The sequence below is a fragment of the Panthera tigris genome, chromosome D3 (genome assembly GCF_018350195.1).
Source record: "Panthera tigris isolate Pti1 chromosome D3, P.tigris_Pti1_mat1.1, whole genome shotgun sequence".
Lineage (NCBI taxonomy): Eukaryota > Metazoa > Chordata > Mammalia > Carnivora > Felidae > Panthera > Panthera tigris.
The window spans coordinates 2,655,486-2,676,162 of record NC_056671.1 but is presented as its reverse complement, the minus strand read 5'-3'; the positions used below and the strand labels follow the sequence as shown (position 1 = coordinate 2,676,162).

The 20,677-nt window shown below is 51.1% G+C and overlaps 1 protein-coding gene across 1 annotated transcript in view; it reads right to left on the bottom strand.

Moving 5' to 3' along the window:
- Nucleotides 1–20,677, bottom strand: part of LOC107180358 (transmembrane protein 132D-like) — a 279,778-nt gene that overhangs the window by 91,014 nt on the left and 168,087 nt on the right. The window contains exon 3 of the mRNA XM_042962802.1: nucleotides 2,367–2,550. Coding sequence (XP_042818736.1) covers nucleotides 2,367–2,550 — 184 coding nt within the window. The remainder of the gene's footprint in view (nucleotides 1–2,366; nucleotides 2,551–20,677) is intronic.

Below are 20,677 nucleotides of genomic sequence, written 5' to 3'. Positions count from 1 at the left end.
GTTCCAAGCACTCCTGAGTTATCATCTTAGCCTCCTAATAGCCTATGAGTAAGTATTATCTCTTCTCCCCCTTTAGATGAGGAAACGGAGGCACCGTGAGTGAAATCAGCAGGTCTGCATAGCTAGCAAGTGGAGGCTCTGATTCCGTTATGTTATTTTGCTTCCTGGGGGTTTCCTAAAGATCAAGACAGAAAACACACACAGGTGCTCAAGATGAGTCTCCACTTCCTCAAGTGGAAATGAAGGAGGATTGTGACAAATATTGCACAAATACTCATTTTCCTCTTGTTTCCTTGCAACAGAGTTTAAGCAACGTGCCATGCTAAAATGGAGATTAACTAGCCTTCCTTCCAACGAGGTACGGCCATACGACTACGTGCCGATTGGATGTAAGCAGAAATACTGTGTCGGATCCTTCTTTCTTGAAAGCTCATTTTTTTGAGCTTCTTCACTTCTGACCTTTTCTGGTCTACCGAGCATGGATATGTTGTTGGCCAGCCCTCCGGCAACCATCTTGGACCCTAGGGTTACCATGAGGATGGAAGTCATGCCCTCAAACCACCGAGGCAGAAAGAAAGAAGGAACGAGGCATGGGCCACCACACCGAAACCAGACCACTAACCTTAGGAGTTCCTTCATGTGAAAAAAGAAACGCATCTGGATTTTAGCCACTACTGGCTGGGTCAGAGCAGGCTGGGTGGGCGAGGAGCCCTCTTGATTTCAAACAAATGCAATTCCTAAATGGAGAAAGGCACGACTAGGTCTTGGCTGTCTCATCACGCGATCGTACGGTACTACACCCATCGTAGCTAGACGGCGGGGTAAGATGAAATGGTCACAGACCAGCAGAGGCCCAAGAGGCGCCTTGTCGGAGTGGAGATTCATGTGTGTTACGGGGAACGGTGGGGTTGGGGATACGTGATGGGGGCGTCAGGGACACGTGAGGCAGGAGAAACGCTGAGTGCGGGAAACGAACAGGACACTAACCTACGCTGAGCAAAGCCACAGAAGCCGTGCTGAGTACTGCAAAGAGCTCATTTGATCAAAGGTGCTGCACAGGAGCAAATTCAAATAATTCCTTGTTCGAGATAAATGGTCTTGCCATCCCCAGTAATAGAACCACTCACTAATAGCCTAACCAAAGGAGTGCTACCCTCACACGTGGAAAGATACACCAAGGGAGGCTTAGCGCCTCCAAAAAAAACCACACAAAACAAAGTTAAAAGGAGCCCTTATCAAGGACGTACCCCAAACTGTTACATTTCCTAACGAATGGCATAATAAGGAACCTGCCGTCACTAGGCAACTGTCCATGCTACCTTTTATCGAAAGATTGATTCCCAATGCTCTTTCTCTACGTATATAATAACACTTGTCGATATTTTCTAATAGATGGTGTGGAGGAGACACCAGGCAGGCAGTGGATAAGTCGACTCATGTTTTACATCCGACAGGAAAAGTAGTTTTTGTAAACAGGGGAAAGCTCACATTATGGTCGGCAGACCAACATGCCCAAGCTTTTGCGCTGTGAAAATTCACGATTAAAAAAGGTATCGTTCCTCTGTAGGGGCTCCTGAAGAGTCCGAGGTACAGGCAGGGCTCTACGGGGCATGTGCGTGTTTCGCTTAGGGGAACGCGGAGGACGGGTGTTCCCACAGGCGGTGGACTGCGTGACACAGAAACCAGGGGCTGGTCCTTCCAAGGAGAAAAGCTCATCTCTGTTTCATGAACCCTAAAGAACACGTAGACAGACTCACCGTCTTTAATCTTTTCCAAATAGGTAACCTAAGAATGGAATACCATTAACTTCTTTCCTACGTCGTGTTTTATTTACTTCTAACTAGCTGCCAACACGAACAGGTTGGCATTTCACATTCAAACTGGATTTATGGCTTCCCGGGAAAATCGGTAGCTCGTAAGAACTGAGAAGCCGGCGTGGCTTTCCTGCGTGGCTGACGCTAGCTGCAGCTTTGAGAGGGGGTAGGCGTCTGCCGTGCGACCTGCGACGTTCCCCTCACACTTGATCGATGTGGTCTCTGGGGGCGGATGTATTTGAGATTGTTAAAGTCTACACTGTATGATGGAAGCACATTTATTAAATGATCCATATTTTTCCATATAATGAAGATCCAAATCTAATACCTGGAGTTTGATGATTTTGTGACTAATATTCTCAGACTATGATTTAGAGAGAACACGGTTTTGAGACTCAGCTTTGTGCAGCAGACTTCGTGGGTCAGGTCCCCCCGCCCCCCCACCCCCGGTTCCTGGTTCTCTGACAATTCCCCGCCAGGTGTGGGGGGCAGCCTGGAGCCTTTCTTTCCCTTGGGTTCTGTATTAACAGCCCAAGGCAGGGACCTTCTTACCATGGCCAGCGGTATGACGCCCATCAAGTCCTTCGGACTCACGTAGATCTTGGATACGCCCAAGTCAGACGTGATGTCTCCTGGATACTCGACCTGCCACGTGACAAGCTGTGTGGCCGGCGGGTCACTGGGCTCCTCTATCTGTACGTCAACCTGCATGACTTCATCGGAGGCGTCATCCACACTAGAGAGAAGCAGAGAAGAGCAACGTTGAGAGACTGGCGAGTGGTGACGCTCAGAAGGCCCTGGGCCGCACCTGTCATTTCCGCACGTGCGTCCTCGTGCACGCATGTGTGTTCCCATCGTCCCCGTGAAGGGCGTCTCAAGACGCATCGTCAAAGAGACATGCCACGTCCACCGTGATTCGTGGCACCGGGCTGGTCTGAGACATCACCGCTCCCTGTGTTTGAGCAGGTGCTCACGGAGAGTCGTGAACAGCGGGCATTCCTTTTCCTAAATGCTTTCTCTCGCCTCATCCCCTCATCATCGTTAGGATTCTTTCCCCCACTCCCCGAAATCTACAGGCTGCTTATATCGGACTTTCCAGAGCCACGGTCAGCCCGGAACTTTCAAGGTGTCCGAGGGAGAGAGACGTGGCTCTGCTATCTGGTGGGGGGGGGGGAGACAGAGCTGCACAGACACAGAGGTGAGGCAAGAACGGGAGGGTGAGGCCACGGGGGCCATGCTGATAGGCAGGAGAAGCGGCCGGATGTCACTTGGGGATCGGAGTAATCGTAGCAATTATTAGTGTTTACACGTTTTTCGCCTGTAAACATGCGTCTGGAAACGAACCAAGTGAGACTATCAGGGTGGTCTTTGCCACTGTTTGTATCAGTTTAATTAACCGGCCACCTCCTCTGCCTCTTCACAGATTGCTTTCACAAAATGCCTGCTCTTGTATATCATGGGTGGAAGAAAGGCAGGGGTGGGGCTGGCCACTCCCTGAGGGAGGGAAGAGTGCAGAGGGTACAGGGAAGGATTGGCCGGGGAGGCAGCCACGAGAGATGCTTTTAAAGCCTCAGTGGCCAACGCAACTCTCACCTGTCAGATCCGTCTCCGAAGATTCGGATGTCACGTAATTGCAAAATGACCACTGACACCTGACACTCAGGACTACAAGGTTTGTCCTCTTCTATACACAGAGCTACTGAAACATGTGTCTCACACCATCAGACCCGAGAAGAAGCTCAGAGGCAGATGGTGGGGCTTCCCGGGGGCTTTCTTCTCAAAGTAGGGGATGGGCTGGAATACTGGAATAGGGGCAGCTATAATGAATGGAGGCAGGGGGAAGAAAGGAGAAAGAGGAAGGGGAGGGGAGGAAGGGAGGAGGAGAAGGAAGAGGGGGAGGAGGGAAGAGGAGGAGGGGGGAGGAAAAGGAGGAGGAGGAGAAACAGGAAGGGGGGGTGAGAAGGAACAGAGGAGTGAGATCAAGGAGCCATCCCAGGAAAGGAAAGAGGCCAGACTGAACCCCAGAGGCTGACTTTCTCCTTGAGCAGCTCTGGCACGGAGCAGGGACAGGGACAGGGACAGGAGCAGTGGCAGGGGCGGGGGAGGGGCAGGGACAAGAGTAGCGGCAGGGGGAGGGACAGGGACAGGGGCAGCGGCAGGAGTAGCTGCAGCGGACGGTGAGCGGTGATCAGGGAAAATACGGCACCGAGTATGGAAACCCCACAGGACTCCCTCTCTCCCGACCTCTGCAAGAAAGCGTAACTCTGAGAAACGGTGGCTGTGATCAAGAGTCAGCCACCGCCTGGCTGGAGCCTCCCCCTGGCGTGTCCACGGGCAGAGGGATCCTGCGGTCAGGATGCTGAACACACCTTTCTGGGTTTGGGATTTACGAGAACTCTGGCGTCTCCTCCCCGTTCCTGAGACGGCGTGTCCTTCTTGCGGCCGTACCGAGCCCTGCCTTCTCCACCTACTCACGGGAGAGCGAGATCTACAGGACAGAATGTTCAGGGACCCCACGCCACAGCGGACACCTTACAGCGGAGCGGGGACCCTGCCGTATACACGGCTTTCTGTCCCGCATCCTCACAGGTGACCTAACGTCCAGCAAAACCCCGCAGTCCTCGCTTCCTTTGACACTGGATTTCACCGCTCCCACTGCCCGCACCCTCGCTTCCGGAGCTCACTCTACTCAGAAAAGCCTTTGTCAACCTCTCCACGGATGTAAATTCTTCCCGTTCGGCAAGAGCTAGCCATAAAAGCAACACCAGGAACTTTAAAAGGGCTCTACGTACTTCATTAGTTTTACTCATTCAGTAACCTTGCCCGGTTCTCTATAAAGTTTATTTTCTCTTTTCCTTTTAGGTCCCTTGCCTGGCCGAGATGTGAAAGAAACACGGTCACTTTTGAGCGGACTCTCCTCTCTCTGATGTGGTGATAAAAACTCCCTTTGTTGGGAATTCTTAACCCGGGGACCACAGCAGACTCGTGGATTCTGAAACTGCGTGCAACTGTGTGTTTTTCTCGAACGATTCCTTGGCTCGCACGGGCTTCTCGGTGATTCTGATGCAGTCGGGCTTTGGGGCACGTTCCTGGTAGTCTCTCCTGTAAATTCTGCACATGGTGATCTAGCTTTAGACTAGCTCGTCCTGCGTGTCTTGGTGGGTCGGTGGAAATCTGCATTTTAATACTTTTGCAAATAGTTAACGCGTGCGGGATTGCAGGACGCTTGCCTACTTGGCGATATTGACCGCTTCTTCGTGTTGAAGTGTAAAGCTAAGGACTGCACCTTTGCAGTTTGTGTGTTTAACCGTGAGTGTCCTGAAGAGGGGCCGATGCTTGCTTTGCACCAAGTCGTGCCCAGCAGTGTCTGATGCCCGGTACTCATCAGAATGGAGTCTACTGTGTTACAGGGCGTAAGCACAGTAGGTGACGCGAGCGCTCGTACAATCTGCCTAAAGCCATGGTCTTCGTCTTGCCTGTGCGTAAGCACTGCTGGGGGAGCTTTGTAAATAAACCGATGACCAGGCACCACTCCAGCTGAGTCTCTCTCTCTCTCTCTCTCTCTCTCTCTCCTTTTGTTCCTTCCTTCCACCTGTCCGTCTTTTTTATCCAGGCGACCCCACCACGCCAGCAAGACTGTGAACAACCGACACAGTGTAATTATGTGGATACTGGAGCTCTGGGAAATATTCTGGAAATGATGTGTTAGAAATAAAATGTATTCAGTTAGTGGATTTGGAAGGTATGCCTGGAAAAATTAGTGAAGGCACAGGGGAGCTGTGAAGAAGGTTTCAGATGCCCATGAGCACAAGGGTGAGGAACGATAGGAAAAGAACGCCAGCCACGGAGGCGCAGGGGGTGGCGAAGCATGACGTGTCCAGAGGCCACCCCTGCAGCCTCCCTCGTCCCCTGCCCCCCCCCCCAGGCCAATCAAACACCGGGCAACAAGGATGCGCTCCGTGCGTGAGCTCCACGCAAAGGGCGATACTGTGGAGTCGCGAAGGTTTTGCGTGGACACGCTCCGTGCGCCATCAGACTTGGGGACTTGCCAGCCTCTGGCCACGGGGACCACGTATGGTTTTAGTTTCTTCTGCCTGCGTGGGTGCTACCAGCAGAGGAAAGCCAAGAGGCCGCCTCTCTGTCCTGTCTCGCTTGCGGCTGATAAGTGGCAGGGAGCAGAGTGGGGACGCGGCCCCTCACCGCACGGGCACCTCAGATCCCTGCACGCTGGCTCCCTCCATCTGGGTTGGGAAGCCCCTTTCTGCAGCCTGTCCTCCTTCCAGAGATGAGCACGTCTCCCTGGCCTGGAGACTTCTTCCCATTCCTCCACAACCTTCCCTCACGCGGTCGCTTTTGTGTGCTGGGTTCAAGATCTAAACCTTCTCGCTAAGAAGACCTTGCTTCAAGCGGACAAAGGCACAGTTGGAGACTTCCCAACATTTAAGGGAAATGAAATGCCCTTTCAGATAACCAGGCTCTCAGGCATAGACGGTGACCACAACCCTCAGGGCCACACGGCTCAGAAACCCAAGAAAGAAAACGAAGCTTGAGGCTTTGCAAGACCACCTCAGCACATCCCGAGGCCAAAAAGGGCACCATTTTCGAAAGAAAAAGTCTCACTTTCGGATCGTCGCAGCTCTTTCCAGAATGATGCAAACAACTAACCTTTACCGAGTAGCTCTCATGTCCCAAACAGTGATTTTAAGGGCTTTTTACGTCTTATGGCATGCGTGTAGCCCTCACGGTGTACCAATACAGAGCTGCGATTCACTACCAGTTGCAGACGAAAAGCTAGGTTCAAGGAGGCCAAGAAATTAGCAGGGTCGCCCCGCTGACAGCAGAAGGAACCGGGAGAAGTGAGTGGGCATGCCTACTCTTGATCTCCGTGTGCTGGGCTCCCCCACCTCGTTCTCCGGGGCAAGACAGGTGTGCTGAGCAGCGATGAAGATCCAGGAGGGCAATTCTCGGCCCCCGGGGGAAACACAGGTCAGTGCGCCACACCAGGAGACCAGATGCCTCAGACAAACCGGACAAGCAAAGCTGGCACACTTTTGTGACAAGAGAGTTGGACATCAGGCTGCCTTTAAAAAGGGTCCTCAGCCAACTTTCAGTTCCATGATGTGCCTACAAATCCAAGCAGAGACCTGGAAACGGGAGCTCTAGACAGGAGAGCCTACCCTCCATCGGAGGGAGGAGAAACCACATAGACACGGACCTGGTAGTAAGAGAATGATCTAGAAGGAAGCATCTGAGACGCAAGTCCACGCATGTCAATGCCTGAACTGCCAGCCCCCACGTGGGCACCTGGCTTCCGGCGTGAGCGTCCGGGGGAAGCTGGTGGGGTGAGGGGCGGGGGGAAGCCCAGAGATTCCATTTCCAAATAGGCTCTGCGACACGGTACTCTCAAAGATAACTGGGTGACATTTCTGAGATCAAAAGGAAAGCCAGAGAGAAGGTGAAGCTCGTGTCTAAGTGTCTGTGAACTTAGAAAATAATTTGAGATGCGCTCCCCGCCCCCCAACAATTCAGAACACTCCCCAGAGGTCATGGGAATGAGAGTCATTTACCACAGGGCGGAAATTACTTCCTCACCCCTTGTGTCGTTCCCACGCGCTTCACCTCTGGCTGGTGAGCGCTGCTGTTCCTGACGACCCTGACCTGTGACTTTCCCCAGATACCTTTCTTTCTTGAGTGTCCAAAGCCACCCTGCCCACTCCAGAGTGTCCCCCCCACCCCGGGGTCGGGCTGGAGCTGCCCTCCACGTGCATGGGTTCTCCCTCTCTGTTCTCTTCCCCCTGTCTCCCGGGACACGTCCTTCCTAAATGGCTTGCACACAAGGCTTTGTCTTCCAGGGAAACTGAAGGGGGTTTTGAGGCAAGGAGAACACCAAAGGCGGCTGGCAGATGCTACGTGAGACAGCCTGGCAAGAGAAACGACGAAAGAGTGAAGGGGCAAAGGGGCCATCACACCGGGTCCTCGGCCTCGCCGGCTCCGCTCGGAGGAATCCTCCAGACCCAGCCAACGGTGGCCCGCGGTGGCACATTGGAGATCTGGGCCAGACGCAGACGCGGGGTTACCGGATGTCTCTCCCGAGCAGAGGAACCTCCTTCCCCCTCCCCTCCTCCACATCTCATTTTCCAGATTCAAATAAGGATATTACTCAAATTGTTTCTTCTTGGACATTATCGCCAGTATTCCAGTTTTCCATTACGGATGTCTTTTCTCCTAACTTTTTCATTAGCATTCTCAGAATAAAATCCTTTCATTAGGAAGTAAAATATGCATAGACCCTTTAATGTATGTACTTTGTAATGAGATTTTTGTCACCATAAATTTGTCTTCTCGTGTCCTCTGTTTCTACCTTATAATCCTCTCAGGTCTGCTAACCAGAGTCGTTCTGGAAAAGACAAATGGGAAAGTCACAGCTTGGACCACATCATGCTGTCTCCCCTCCTTTGACCTCAGGGCTTCCTTCCTCCCGTTCCCACACTCCCTCCACCCATCCAGGGAGAGGCCTTGGATTCCTGGTACTTGTTGGATACTGTGCTGGGTGATGGGGAAGCGGACGTAAAAGCTGGCTTTACGATCTTGGGGCGTCTGGGTGGCCCTGTCGGTTAAGCATCTCTTCAGTTTTAATTTTTTTGGAAAGTTTTTTACTTATTTATTTTGAGAGAAACAGACAGACAGAGACAGAGAATCCCAAGCAGGCTCCACATTGACAGCAACAAACCCACTGTCGGGCTCCTACTCAAGAACCTTGAGATCATGACCTGAGCTAAAGTCAGATGCCTAACCTAACCGACTGAGCAGGCGCCTCAGCATCAGATTCTTGATTTCAGCTCAGGTCATGGTCTCACGATCGTGGGATAGAGCATCATGTCAGGCTCCGTGTGGAGCAAGGAGTCTGCTTGGGATTCCCTCTCTCATTCTCTCTCTCAAAATAAATAAACACTTAAAAAAACAAAAATAAAACTTTAGAAACAATAAAAGAACATTTATTTCAATGTGCAAATGCTTGGGGACATCTTCAGTGGGTGACATTATGAGGTAGTCAAATATTTATTTCCACCGAAGATGAATAAATTTGGAATTAAGTGTTGATGTGAGACTGTTCTACATTAAGAAGAACAGGAGAGGGGCGCCTGGGTGGCTCAGTTGGTTGAGCGACCAACTTCGGTTCAGATCATGATCTCACGGTTTGTGAGTTCGAGCCCCGCGTCGGGCTCTATGCTGACAGCTTGGAGCCCGGAGCCTGTTTCGGATTCTGTGTCTCCCTCTCTCTCTGCCCCTCCCCCAGTCATGCTCTGTCTCTGTCTCAGAAATAAATAAACATTTAAAAAAAATTAAAAAAAACATATTAAAGAAAAACAGGAGAATGAAAGAGACAGGTGTATGCACCGGCCCTGGAATAAATCCTGCAATTAGGAGAATAAGTCATAGACCAGATTTATGTGTATAAGGTAATAACAAAAGTACAAGATGATCTTAACTGACCTAGGAAAAGTAGGCTAAGTCAAGTTATAGATTGTTGTAAAGGGGGGAAAGTGACAAAAAAGGGACACTCTCTGAGATGAGTTGAGCTAGGAGTCCTACAGGAGTGTCCACGGGACATCAGAATGCCGAACAGGGTAAGGAGCCAAATGCTTCCTTGTGTGGAGCCACGCCCCACACGGCAGGACGTCTGTCATCCTGGGCCCTGCCCAAACTCCAGTGACAGTGATAGCCAAACCATGCCCTGTGCTCCCCAAAGAGAAGCACAGCCCCGCCGTGGGTCCGAGACCCCTAGGCACCCTTCTCTGAATCGGGCGGGGTTCCAGTGCTCTCTGTCAGCCACACCCCTGTTTTCAGCAATCAATGAGCTCCTCTAGGTCAAGCTCTGAGAGCGGGGTCAATCGGACGAAGGTGGGGGCAGAGAGAACAAAGGTGGGGATACTTGTCAAGGCACGGGTGCTTCGGCAGGGGTGGAGGGAGGCAGGCAGTGATTATTTGCTCTTTCCACAGGGGAAGGTGGGAGAGCCCCCCTGAAATCTGTGACCACACCCACCCTCTATCTGATCGCCCGGTTTGGGTTCCTGACCAGGGGATGCTGGTGGGTCTGCAGTGGGAAAGGGGAAGGAGGGCTCTTCAAATCAGCCCACAGATAGGTGGTGGTCAGGAGGTCGGCCCAAGAAGGGACGAGGCCTCTCCGGGAAACATGGCCACCGTCTTCCTGACCAAGCAATTCCCGATCTGCACCTGGATGCTTCCCACGGCGCAATCACGGCTCTTTTGTAACTTGTTCTGATGACAGAGGTGCCTCGTAGAGCCCGTGTGTCAGCATGTGGCTATTCCCTGGAGGGGCTCACCGCTGGGGTCCGATATGGGGGCTCTAGGGGTCCGGCAGTCAACCCACGAATGAACGTGCCCTGGTCTAGAAACACAAGTGACGCTTCCTGTGCTCAGGGCATCCTGGGGCACATCGGGACATCCGCACCTGCTGCGGCAGCCGTGGAGTCCTTCTCATCTAAGTGAGAGTCCGCCGAACTGTCTTAAGCAAAGGTTCATGGCTTGAAAACAGCACCGTGAGTGTCCCGTGGAGAAGGGACCAGAGGTGGACCAGAGACAATGTGGGCAGACCGGGCAGACGCGAGAGAAACAGGGCCGTAGGGGAGACACATCTGGGCTCGAGGACAGCGGGGGAAATCTGCGGGCTGACTCTGGTGGCGTGTGCACGAACTTCTGTTCTGTTCCGCTGACGGTCAAGGTCTTCCAGCCCCACGACCACCTCCACTGGCTACCACCCACTCCTGCAGATGTGCAAGGAACAGACACACCGCTGACGTAGTCACCGTTCCCGAGAACCACAGAGCCGCCGAAGCAAATGGCCCACCTGTCCCGGCAGCAAGTAAGGGTACGATTACCCCCTAAAAGCAGAGAAGATACCTGAATAACCATGGGGGGCTCCCTGCATCTGAACAGGGTGATGTGACGTGCCGTTGACAGAAGACGACGATCTCTCCTCGCTGAACATTTGCATCCTAAGCGTCCCTCACAGAGGTCACTGTGGACTGCCATTCATACACATGACATAATGGCACGCAGATGCCACCGGGATATGTCCCGTCTTGGAAAGGACGTCATACTTAATAAAACCCGTGAATGGAATCTTGGAGACAGCCGCTGGGGTTGTCTGATTCACGCCTAAAAGGACTGACAAACCAGGACGTGGCAGAATCAAACAAGTTAGCGTTTGAAAGAGAGAAAAGGGACAAGGGACAATGAGGAGACAGGCACTTCGGAAACACAGGATGCCACTCACCAAAGCACAAGATAAGCCTTCGAGGCAATTTCATGAAAATCTAGGTTACTTTTTCGAAACTGACCAAAACTGAGGGTTTTTTCTGAAAGGTGACCTCTCCCTCCCAATCAGTACAGATTTCCATCTTTATCTGAGAATAAAGCCATTGTTACAACTTTTGCATGTTTAAGGTGAAGTCACCTGATATTTTGTGTTAAGCTTCATTTGTAAAAAGTAGGTTCCTAATCAAGCTTCATTTATAGTGACTTTCACTATGATGCGGCAGCCTCTATTTTACAGGTTGACTTTATTTTTTTTTAACTTTTTTAATGTTTTATTTATTTTTGAGAGAGAGACACAGAGTGCAAGTCGGGGAGGAGCAGAGAGAGAGGGAGACACAGAATCCCAAGCAGGCTCCAGGCTCCGAGCTGTCGGCACAGAGCCCGACGCGGGGCTCGAAAACATGAACAGCGAGATCATGACCTGAGCCGAAGTCGTAAGCTTAACCGACCCAGCCACCCAGGCGCCCCCAGATCGACTTTAAACGATCTTTAAAGCATGCCTGTTAGCTCAGTGAAAAAGGGCTTCCAACATTTCAAAGTAAAAGGGAGGCAGCCGTTGGGGGGGATGGGGAATCAGAAGCCCCAAAGGTCTTCAATCGGAAACCGGAAAGAAAAGCAAATCCCACTGAAAGTGAAATGACCTTGAAGTGTCCTGGAGCTGCCCCCACTCACCTCCCCCCCATCTGAGGGTGTCTCCCGGACGGGAGCTACAATGGCTGCTGCAAACATAGGAAAAAAAAGAGTAAAGCAACTTTTGTCTCCACATCGGGACGTTTTCCTGAGCATACTCAGAGACGGAGAGCTATTTTCTTTGTATCTATTTCTTTGTGTTGGGAGTTTTTTACTTAAAAAAAATCCAATTTGTACGCCACAGACACATTAGCATTCTTGCCTGGGCTGCTGACTCTTCGAGATTGAGATCACGTCTTGGCTGCATGAGCAGGTAACTACGATGCCATACAGTCTTTCTGCTCAGTGTCTCTGGCGAAGCCGGGCTGTGACTTGGGCAGGACACCAGGGTCACAGTCACAGAGCGGGGTGGAGCCGGAAGGGAGGTGAGCGAACCGATTACATACAATTAGCTCCGTCTCCCCTTTGGGGACTGGGGAACGGTCTGTCTTTGAAGCACCTTCCGCCTTCGACGTCCAACTGACAACTGTACCCGGGACGGCATGTCCCCCTAGACCTTGCCCTGGAGGGTTGTTACGCTAAAAAGCTTTCCTCGGCTACATCTGGGAACTCAGTGCTGCTCCCTTCTTCCACTCCCACTCCCTTCGTTCTTACTTGTTTGTTTAAGAGAGAACGTACTAAGAGGGGGTCTCTGTTCAGACCGCACGTCGGCAGGCTCCATCAGGAGACAGATCAGAGGAAGACAGTTTGGAATGAAATTCTTGGTGTCCCGATGAAAGATTTTCGTGCCTCGTCACAGAGGAAGTGCGTTCTTCTTCATCTGGCCACGATCTCTTGAAGCTGAACTGCCAGGGTAGAAGGAAGGTTCCACATGCATTTGAAAATGCGAACAGGATAATTAAGGGAGAGTGACAATCACTGTTCGCTCCACTAATGGTTTTCTCAACTGCCATCCGACATGACAAACACAAGCCCTGAGAGGCTCGGATGCTCGACTCCTTTGCGATAAAAAAGAATTCAAACATGTATCTAGCTGATTCCTCGTACGAAAGAGAGGACTCTGTTTCTCGAGGCTTAGCTGGTAAACTGCCATGCAAACAAGCCACACTGTGTCCTACGATCAATACGTAACTGCTTCTGCCTTCAAGTGCTCAGGGTCTGGGGCTGAGGAATTAATTTGCTGGTTGAGGTTAATAGAATGTCAATTAATTTCTTGGTGTAGATGTCAATACGTTCTGGTAAGCCTTGTGATTTCAATATAATTAAAGATAAACTTTAAGTCAATGTTGCCTTTTTGGATTTGGGCATGATGGGTGACTTACTAAAATCTCCCCAAGCTGCAGGGAGGAAGGATTTCGGCAGGAGGTCCGATCTTCTCGTACGAGCAGTGAGGTATGTTTGTTATCGGTGTCACGTGAGGAAATGGAACCGACTGTGTCTTATTTTACCTATGGCTTCATAGGTTCAGACGGCTCTTACCCAACGGCCTCGTAACAGTTTATGCCACGCACTGGGAGTTTACCAGCCTAGAAGGCCATTTGGTCACCACGAACACACTCTAGTTCAGACAGTGGCCACAGGCTGTGACACGGAGTGGCTGAGACAACGGACTTGGCACTGACTTGCCCCCAGGAGGGAATCCGGACTTGGCACGACTTATGTTATCCAACACCTCATCTCCCGAAGCCTCAGGTTCTGCAGCCACAAAATGGTCAACAATCACAGCCATCTCTGTGTCCACGTGATCTCCTTTAATCATCATTGCCAGGGCTAGGACTATCTCAAACATCTGTGAAGGCTGTGCACCGCACACCTCAAGGATGGCCCACTCTGAGTGTGTGAATGATGCACCCAGAATTGTTCAGTGCACCCCCTGTACACCACACTCAGAGGCCTGACCACCATCAAAAGACATAGTCGTGATTGACTGATTAATCACTTATTCACGGGGGTAATTCTCTAAGCGCAGAGTGAATGAGTGCTCGGAGGACAGGAACTATTCCTTCCTTCCTCCTTTCCTTCCAACCGTTCCTCCTACTCAACCTTGCAACCCTCCCCCCATATTCTAGATTCTCAGGAGATGAGTATTCAACAACAGAGTGAGTCAGTGACTGTGTGGCTGGTGTTGGATGTACTCAAAATCCATTCTTCCCTTCCTCCTTTCTGACAGAGCCCAGTTTGGTCAAGTTGGCAATACGTGCCCCTTGCCAACAAGAAGCAAATGACTGGGAAGCTACTGGCCAATGAGACGTAAGCAGAAATCTGTTCTGTAAGGATTCTGGGAAACAAGGTTTCCCCTTGGTAAAGAGACACGGTTTCAGAGGGCATGTACTTCTGACCCTCCTTCCTTTCTCTTTCCTGCCTGGAATATTGATGTGATGCCTGGATGTGCAGCAGCCATCTTGCGATGGTGGCACATCAGGAAGATAGGAGACAAAGACCCCATTGCCTCATTTCGTGATTATACCAGCCATGGAGTACCTACATGCATCTTTTTTCTGTTTGGGATACACAAACCGTCATGTTTTAAAGGTCACTACATTTGGTCTTTTGTTCCATGCAGCTGAACGCTACCTTAACGGAGCAGAGAGGATGCACACCTCTTGCTGTGATGTCTGTGTGAAGGTCTGCTAGGAGACAGGAAACAAAGCCAGGACAAGTGATGACCATCGCCAGTCTCCCTCATCAATAACCCACCTTTTAGAAATTTAACTTAATAAAAATATCTGTTTCTCAAGTTCGGTTTTTTTTTTTTGTTTGTTTGTTTGTTTTTTTTAATTCAGGTATCAGTTCCACGGTCTTCCCAATTCTGAGTGAGTCCTGGCAGGTGTCTTACATAGAAAACTGATGGAATTCAGTTGTTGGAACACTAATCTTCGTTAGAATGCTTGAGAATACATACAATCATAAAATTACACCATTACATTTAAGTGCTCACTGGTAGCTAGGACCCGTCTGTCATTTATTCTTTAAACATCCCATCTAGCTGTTGAGAGGCAGCTTGGAGAATATCTTAGTAGTTGGGGCTCTAAGGGATAATTTGCAAATATTGCTGTGTGGAGAGGTGACATGAGATGTGTCAACGGAATTTTCCAGCCATACAGAATGTAGATGAGAGCCATGAATAGTCATCTTAAGCTACAGACACAGAAAGGGAGGGGAGAGACTTCTATTATGAAGAGATCAAAGCCAGGTGAGACCAAGTAATTTTGGTGCCCTTGTTAGCTCCCTTTATCCTTTGACACTTCTAAGGCTATAATACCGGGGACAAGATCCTCACCTTCAGACAGGCCAAGCGCAGAGTGAGGAGAGTGGCCCACGGAAGGAAAACAGCAGTGGTGGGGTCTGCGGCTAACTGAGAAGGCTTACCATCCCTCATGGGACTGTCCCCACCCAGCTCTCACCTGTTGTTCTGGGAAGTATTGAGAGCTGTTCTCAATTTGCCCCCAACACCTCCATTTTTTTTTTTTTTTTATTAATTGAAAGCTCCTGATTGTCAAACATTGACAATTAATTCAAAGTTTCTTAAAGCCACCAGGAAGCCCAAATAAAGGTGTCTTTAGGCCAGACGTGGCACAAAGTCCCTTGGGTTTGCACTGATGATGGCGGTGTTGGTGATAACGGTGATGATGTGGAAGGGATGATAATGGGGCATCGACTGGAACTGGGGAGACACCCATGTCTCTTCATATCTCTACATACCTGTTAAACCTGGCTCAGTGTGTGAGGATAACGAGCAACATTTAACAACTCATCTGCCCTTTGCTTTTCATGTCACAGTAATGAATGGCAAGGCACGTGCTGGGGGCAACACGCATTCTGCAGCCTAGACCCGGACTGCATCCAAGTGTTAGTTCCTGTGTGGGCTCAGTCTGAGCATAGGATACCAGTTATCCTTCAGCTGCTAACAAGAAAGGGAGGGCTAGTGCAGTCAGCCCCCAGTGCAGTCAGTGCCAAAGTCAGTCCCTTTGGCAGCAGGGACGATTTGCCATTGGTTGCTGCCATTGGACGATGTCACCCGGCAGAAGGGGCATGTAGAGAAGAATCCATTACCGCGTTTGATTCGTTCCTATGTCATATCTCACATATTTCCTTCAACGAAGAACAAGTACGGTCCGTTGAATAATGACCCCGAAGATGTCCACGGGTCTAACTGACAGCAAATGCGAATGCTACCTTCCACGGCCGAAGGGATGTTGCAGTTATGATTAACCATCTCGAGATGGGGTGATTTTTCCAGCTGGGCCCTAAGTGTTATCGCAAGTGTCCTTGTAAGAAGGAGATTTCACCCCAGGAGAGAGGAGGCCAGGTGACGATCCCAGAAACAGAAATTAGGAGGATCTGCTTTAAAACGGAAGGAGGGGCTACAACCCACGGAACACACGTGGCCTCTAGAAGCTTGAAAAGACAAGGAAACAGATTCTCCATCACAGCAGCCAGACGGGCTTAGCTCGGCCAGCACCCAGTGAAAATGCTTTGAGACTTCTGACTTCCAGCACTGCAGGGGCATAAAGGGGTCATGCTTTAAGCCACAAGGTTTATGGTAATCGGTTCCAGAGGCCACGGGAAACAAATACAGCCAAGGACTCGGTCCTTGTTAGAAAGACCAACTTACTAGGGGAACATGCTATTTCAAAGACCGAGAAAGTCAGATGCCAAGTTTCACAGTCGACGCACGTGTGTCGCTCTGAAGTTCATGTTGAAACCTAGATGGTGTCAGGAGGCGGGGCTTTGGGGAGGTGATGAGGTCACCATGATGGTGTCCCATGATGGGATTAGTGCCCTTACAAAGAAGACCCTGGAGAGCTCCCTCCCCTTCTCCTGGTGTGACGGCACGGCAAGAAGATGTCTGTGAGCCAGAAATCCACCCAAACCAGACACGGAATCTGCAGGTGCCTTGATCTTGGACTTCAGCTTCCAGGGCTGTTGCTTATAAGCCCCCCCCATTGGTGGTATCACAGCAGGAGACAAGGAACCACGCTTTTATGTAGATACAGCGTTTGGATGCTAAGCATCTGAAACGGGGACTGCAGAGCGGGACTCAACACCATCACTTACATGAACAAATTCTTCCAGCCTGATCTATGACCCCTCCCCCACCTCACGTTTCGAGCCCCATTCCAATAACAAATGCACTCAAACGATCAAAGTTTGGGTCCTTGCTCCAAGCTTCACAAATTTGTAAAAAGAGAGAAAGAAAAGAAGAAGAAAGGGGCAAAAAGCAGGTAGGGAACTTCTTGGTATTGAATAAACACGCACTTCCTGTTTCCTGCCAGTGTCACCTGGGTTGCATGTACATTACATCTAGAAGGCAAAGACCCTGCTCAACCCTCAGGACTTCAAGACGTGACATTAAGCCAAGCCGTCCGAGGACGCGGCGAGGCTGGCCAGGCAGAGGCCGCAGGCACTCGGTGCTTCTGGGAGAAACGGACGAGCCTCCTGGCTTTTAAATTTCAGACACCTCGGGCCTTAGGGAAATATAAAGATAACAAATAAGTAAAGGAAATAAAGATGTAAACATTTAGAAGAATAAAAAAGGACGCGTAGGGAAGCATTCCCAGCCCTCCCCAGAGAACGGTCAGATGTGCTGCCTCAGTCCGCTCGGCTTGGGCTGCCAACAGAAGCCACAGCCTCCTCCGGGCTTACACAGCAGAGATCCGTCCTTCCGGTTCCCAGGGCTGCAAGTCTAGATCAGGCTGCCGTGGGGTGAGGTTCTGATGAGAGCGCATGTCTGGCTTGTGGACGGCCACCTTCCCTGTGTGTCCAGATGTGGCGGGGAGAGAGAGAGAGACAGAGACAGAGAGACAGAGATCTTCTCTCCTTTCTCCCCTACTGGGTTAGGGCCTCACCCTTACAGCCTCATTTAATTGCCTCCTAAAAGCCGGTCTCCAAATACAGTCACAGTGGCAGTCAGGGCTTGGGCACATGAATTCTGGAAGGAATCAATCCAGTCCAGAGCACACGCCCCGGGCTGGAGGAGGGGATTCAGAGACGGTAAGAACAGGTCTCCGGGTGAGAAGTAAGGGGCCAGAGCTGAAGAGAACAGGGGAGGGAGCTGAGTCACAGCACAGACTCCCAAGGCTTGCTTCGAGAAAGCCAAAGCATCCCCAGGACCCGAGGCCCACGCTGGCCACTTTCAGGTTGTGCGAGACTCTTTCCCTTTGGCAACCACAGAACAAGGGCTGACGAATGACAGCATGACAGCAACTTTTGCCCCAAGACTGCTCACTACAGTTTGGCTGATGGCATGTGAACAGTATTTCAGGAGGCCTGGAAGGAAGAGGCTGGGTGCCCGCAAGGCAGCGGTGATGTAGAATATAACGCTCCCCAAACTATACTTGGGTGTGGCTTAAGATCAGTCCTCGGGGGACCACCTGACCCCCCCACCCCGAGCCGAGAGACTGCTCCAGCTCCCGGACAACACAGTGATCCCCCCCGGCACGCCCCCTCCCTGGACCACCCTTGCTCGGGGCCCGGCCCTCCTCTGATCGCTCAGATTCACCGGGCCCTTGCAGGCCGACCAGAGGGAATTTTGGTGATGGAAACCTTGGGGAGCCTGATTCCTTTTTCTCACATCATATCTGCCACAGTAAATACAGCAGGCATTTAACCACTTTATGTAGAGTAGATAATAAATTCGACATCTCGCGCGTTATGCTGAACCTTATAATAACTCAATAAATTATTCAGTACAGCCGTCAGTAAACACAGAGCAATTTACAAATAGCCCAGTCACGAGATATTGTGATTCAGGCTCAACATCTGTACCTCGTGTCTACACTACAGGCTCAACACTGGAGTCAGTGTAGAACAGAGGTTTACGACCTCGGTGACATTTGGGGACGTCAGGCAAGACCATTAACAAGGTCCCGCCTCCCAGAGATTTGAATTTAATTCCCCTGAGGTGTGCCTGGAATGCCTCTGGTTTCTCTGTTTTTTTTTTTGTTTTCGTTTTTTGTTTTTTAATTCCTTGCCTGGTTCGAATGTTGCGAACACCATTTTTGAGCTGCAAGGAAATCCAACTGTTTGGGGCACTTGATCCTATGAGGTTTGGGGAGCAGGTGTGGAGAAGGCACCAGTGAAATCAGTTGTCCTCAACCTGCACAGCACGACACAATCGCCCGGGGCAGCTGTAACTATGGCTCAGCCTGGGTCCCAAGCTCATTCTGATTCCACGGGTGTGGGATGCCGTCCGGACATCTGCGTTGCAAAAGCATCCAGGTTATGGCAGCACAGAACTCCTCCAAACTGGTCCTCCGTGAGCTCAGCATGTTAGGATCGCCTGGGAGTTTTACAACTCCCGGAGCCTTCTACAAGCACCCAGAAGTGGGAGCTACTGTTTTAGACATTTTCGGGTGGACACAGCCGGAATAGGGAGGAAATGTGATCTTGCGGTCCCAGAGGTGAATGTGGATGTCAGGATGCTGAAAATCCCCAAGCGAATAAATGTGTCACGATTGTGGGCATTATAACAAAAGCAAGGTGCCATCTGAAGGGGCTCTGGCCTTTCAAACCGTCTCCCTGTCACCCCCACCCCCCACCAGCCAGCAGGTTGATGGCACCACAGACTCGTGTTTCTGTTTGTCCCCAGGCCCCTCCCTGCTCATCTGCCATTATACCGCGAGATCTGCGTGCAGAGCCATGTGGAAGTTTCACTGGGAAGGCTCTAAGGAGATACACCCTCAGGGGAGTGAGGAGGAATGACAGGGAGAGGGACACCTGACTGATCCAACAGGCAGCTCCAGGGCTGGGTGAGCAACGAGGCTTCATGCCCCTGCCTCAGCCAGGTTCGGCCAGGGACCATCTCCAGAAGGGGAGTAGCTGGGACGGAACAGTGTCTCCTGGGCATCGGGAATTAGTTCTGCCTGGCGCCCAAGGAGAGGGGACCCAGATCAGGCCAAACATCGAGATTAGATGATAGTCTATACTGTTCTCAAAAGAACTGAAGGGAACAGCAGAATGTCACTGGAAGCAGGAAGGATGATAGGTGGAAGGAGCCAGTAGCTTCCCACATACAACAGACATCTACTGGCTGCCTATGATGAACAGAAACTGTGCCCCACAACTGGGTGGCAGGTGAATGAAAGATGTGCCCTCTGCAGGGGGTGTGCTATTTTCTCCCCCACCCTTCATTCTTCTAACTGCACCTTCACAGCATTTTGGAGGGGGCCTCCCCTCCCCACCCTCTGCCCAAATGTCCCGGTCCCTGGTCAATCCCCAGCACCTGTGGCTCTCGGTCACAGGGGTCTGCTCACAGGGGTGCGGCACACTCACTTAATTTTTTTTTAACGTTTATTCATTTTTGAGAGACAGAGAGAGAGACAGAGCATGAGTGGGGGAGGGACAGAGAGAGAAGGAGACAGGCTCCGAAGCAGGCTCCAGGCTCCGAGCGTCAGCACAGCCCGACGTGGGTCTCAAACTCACAACCCGCGAGATCATGGCCTGAGCCGAAGTCGGACGCTCAACCGACTGAGCCACCCAGGTGCCCCTCGATTATAAATTTTTTAAAAATTTTTTAACGTTTATTCCTTTTTTGATAGACAGAGTGTGAGTGGGGGAGGGGCAGAGAGAGGCGGAGACACAGAATCTGAAGCAGGCTCCAGGCTCCGAGCTGTCGGCACAGAGCCCGACGCGGGGCTCGAATGCACCATCTGAGATCATGACCACGGCGCACTCATTTAAACAAATCCACTTACATTTACGGAGCACCCACGAGGCCAGCAATGCTCCAGGCACAGGGGCTAAATCCGTGGGCAAAGTGGACAGAGCCCCTGTGTTCAGGTGCTCACGATATTGGGAGGTGCGTAACAACGAACAAGCAAGAACAATTGAAAAACAAACAAACAGGGGTGCCTGGGCGGCTCCATCGGTTGAGCATCTGACTCGGTTTCGGC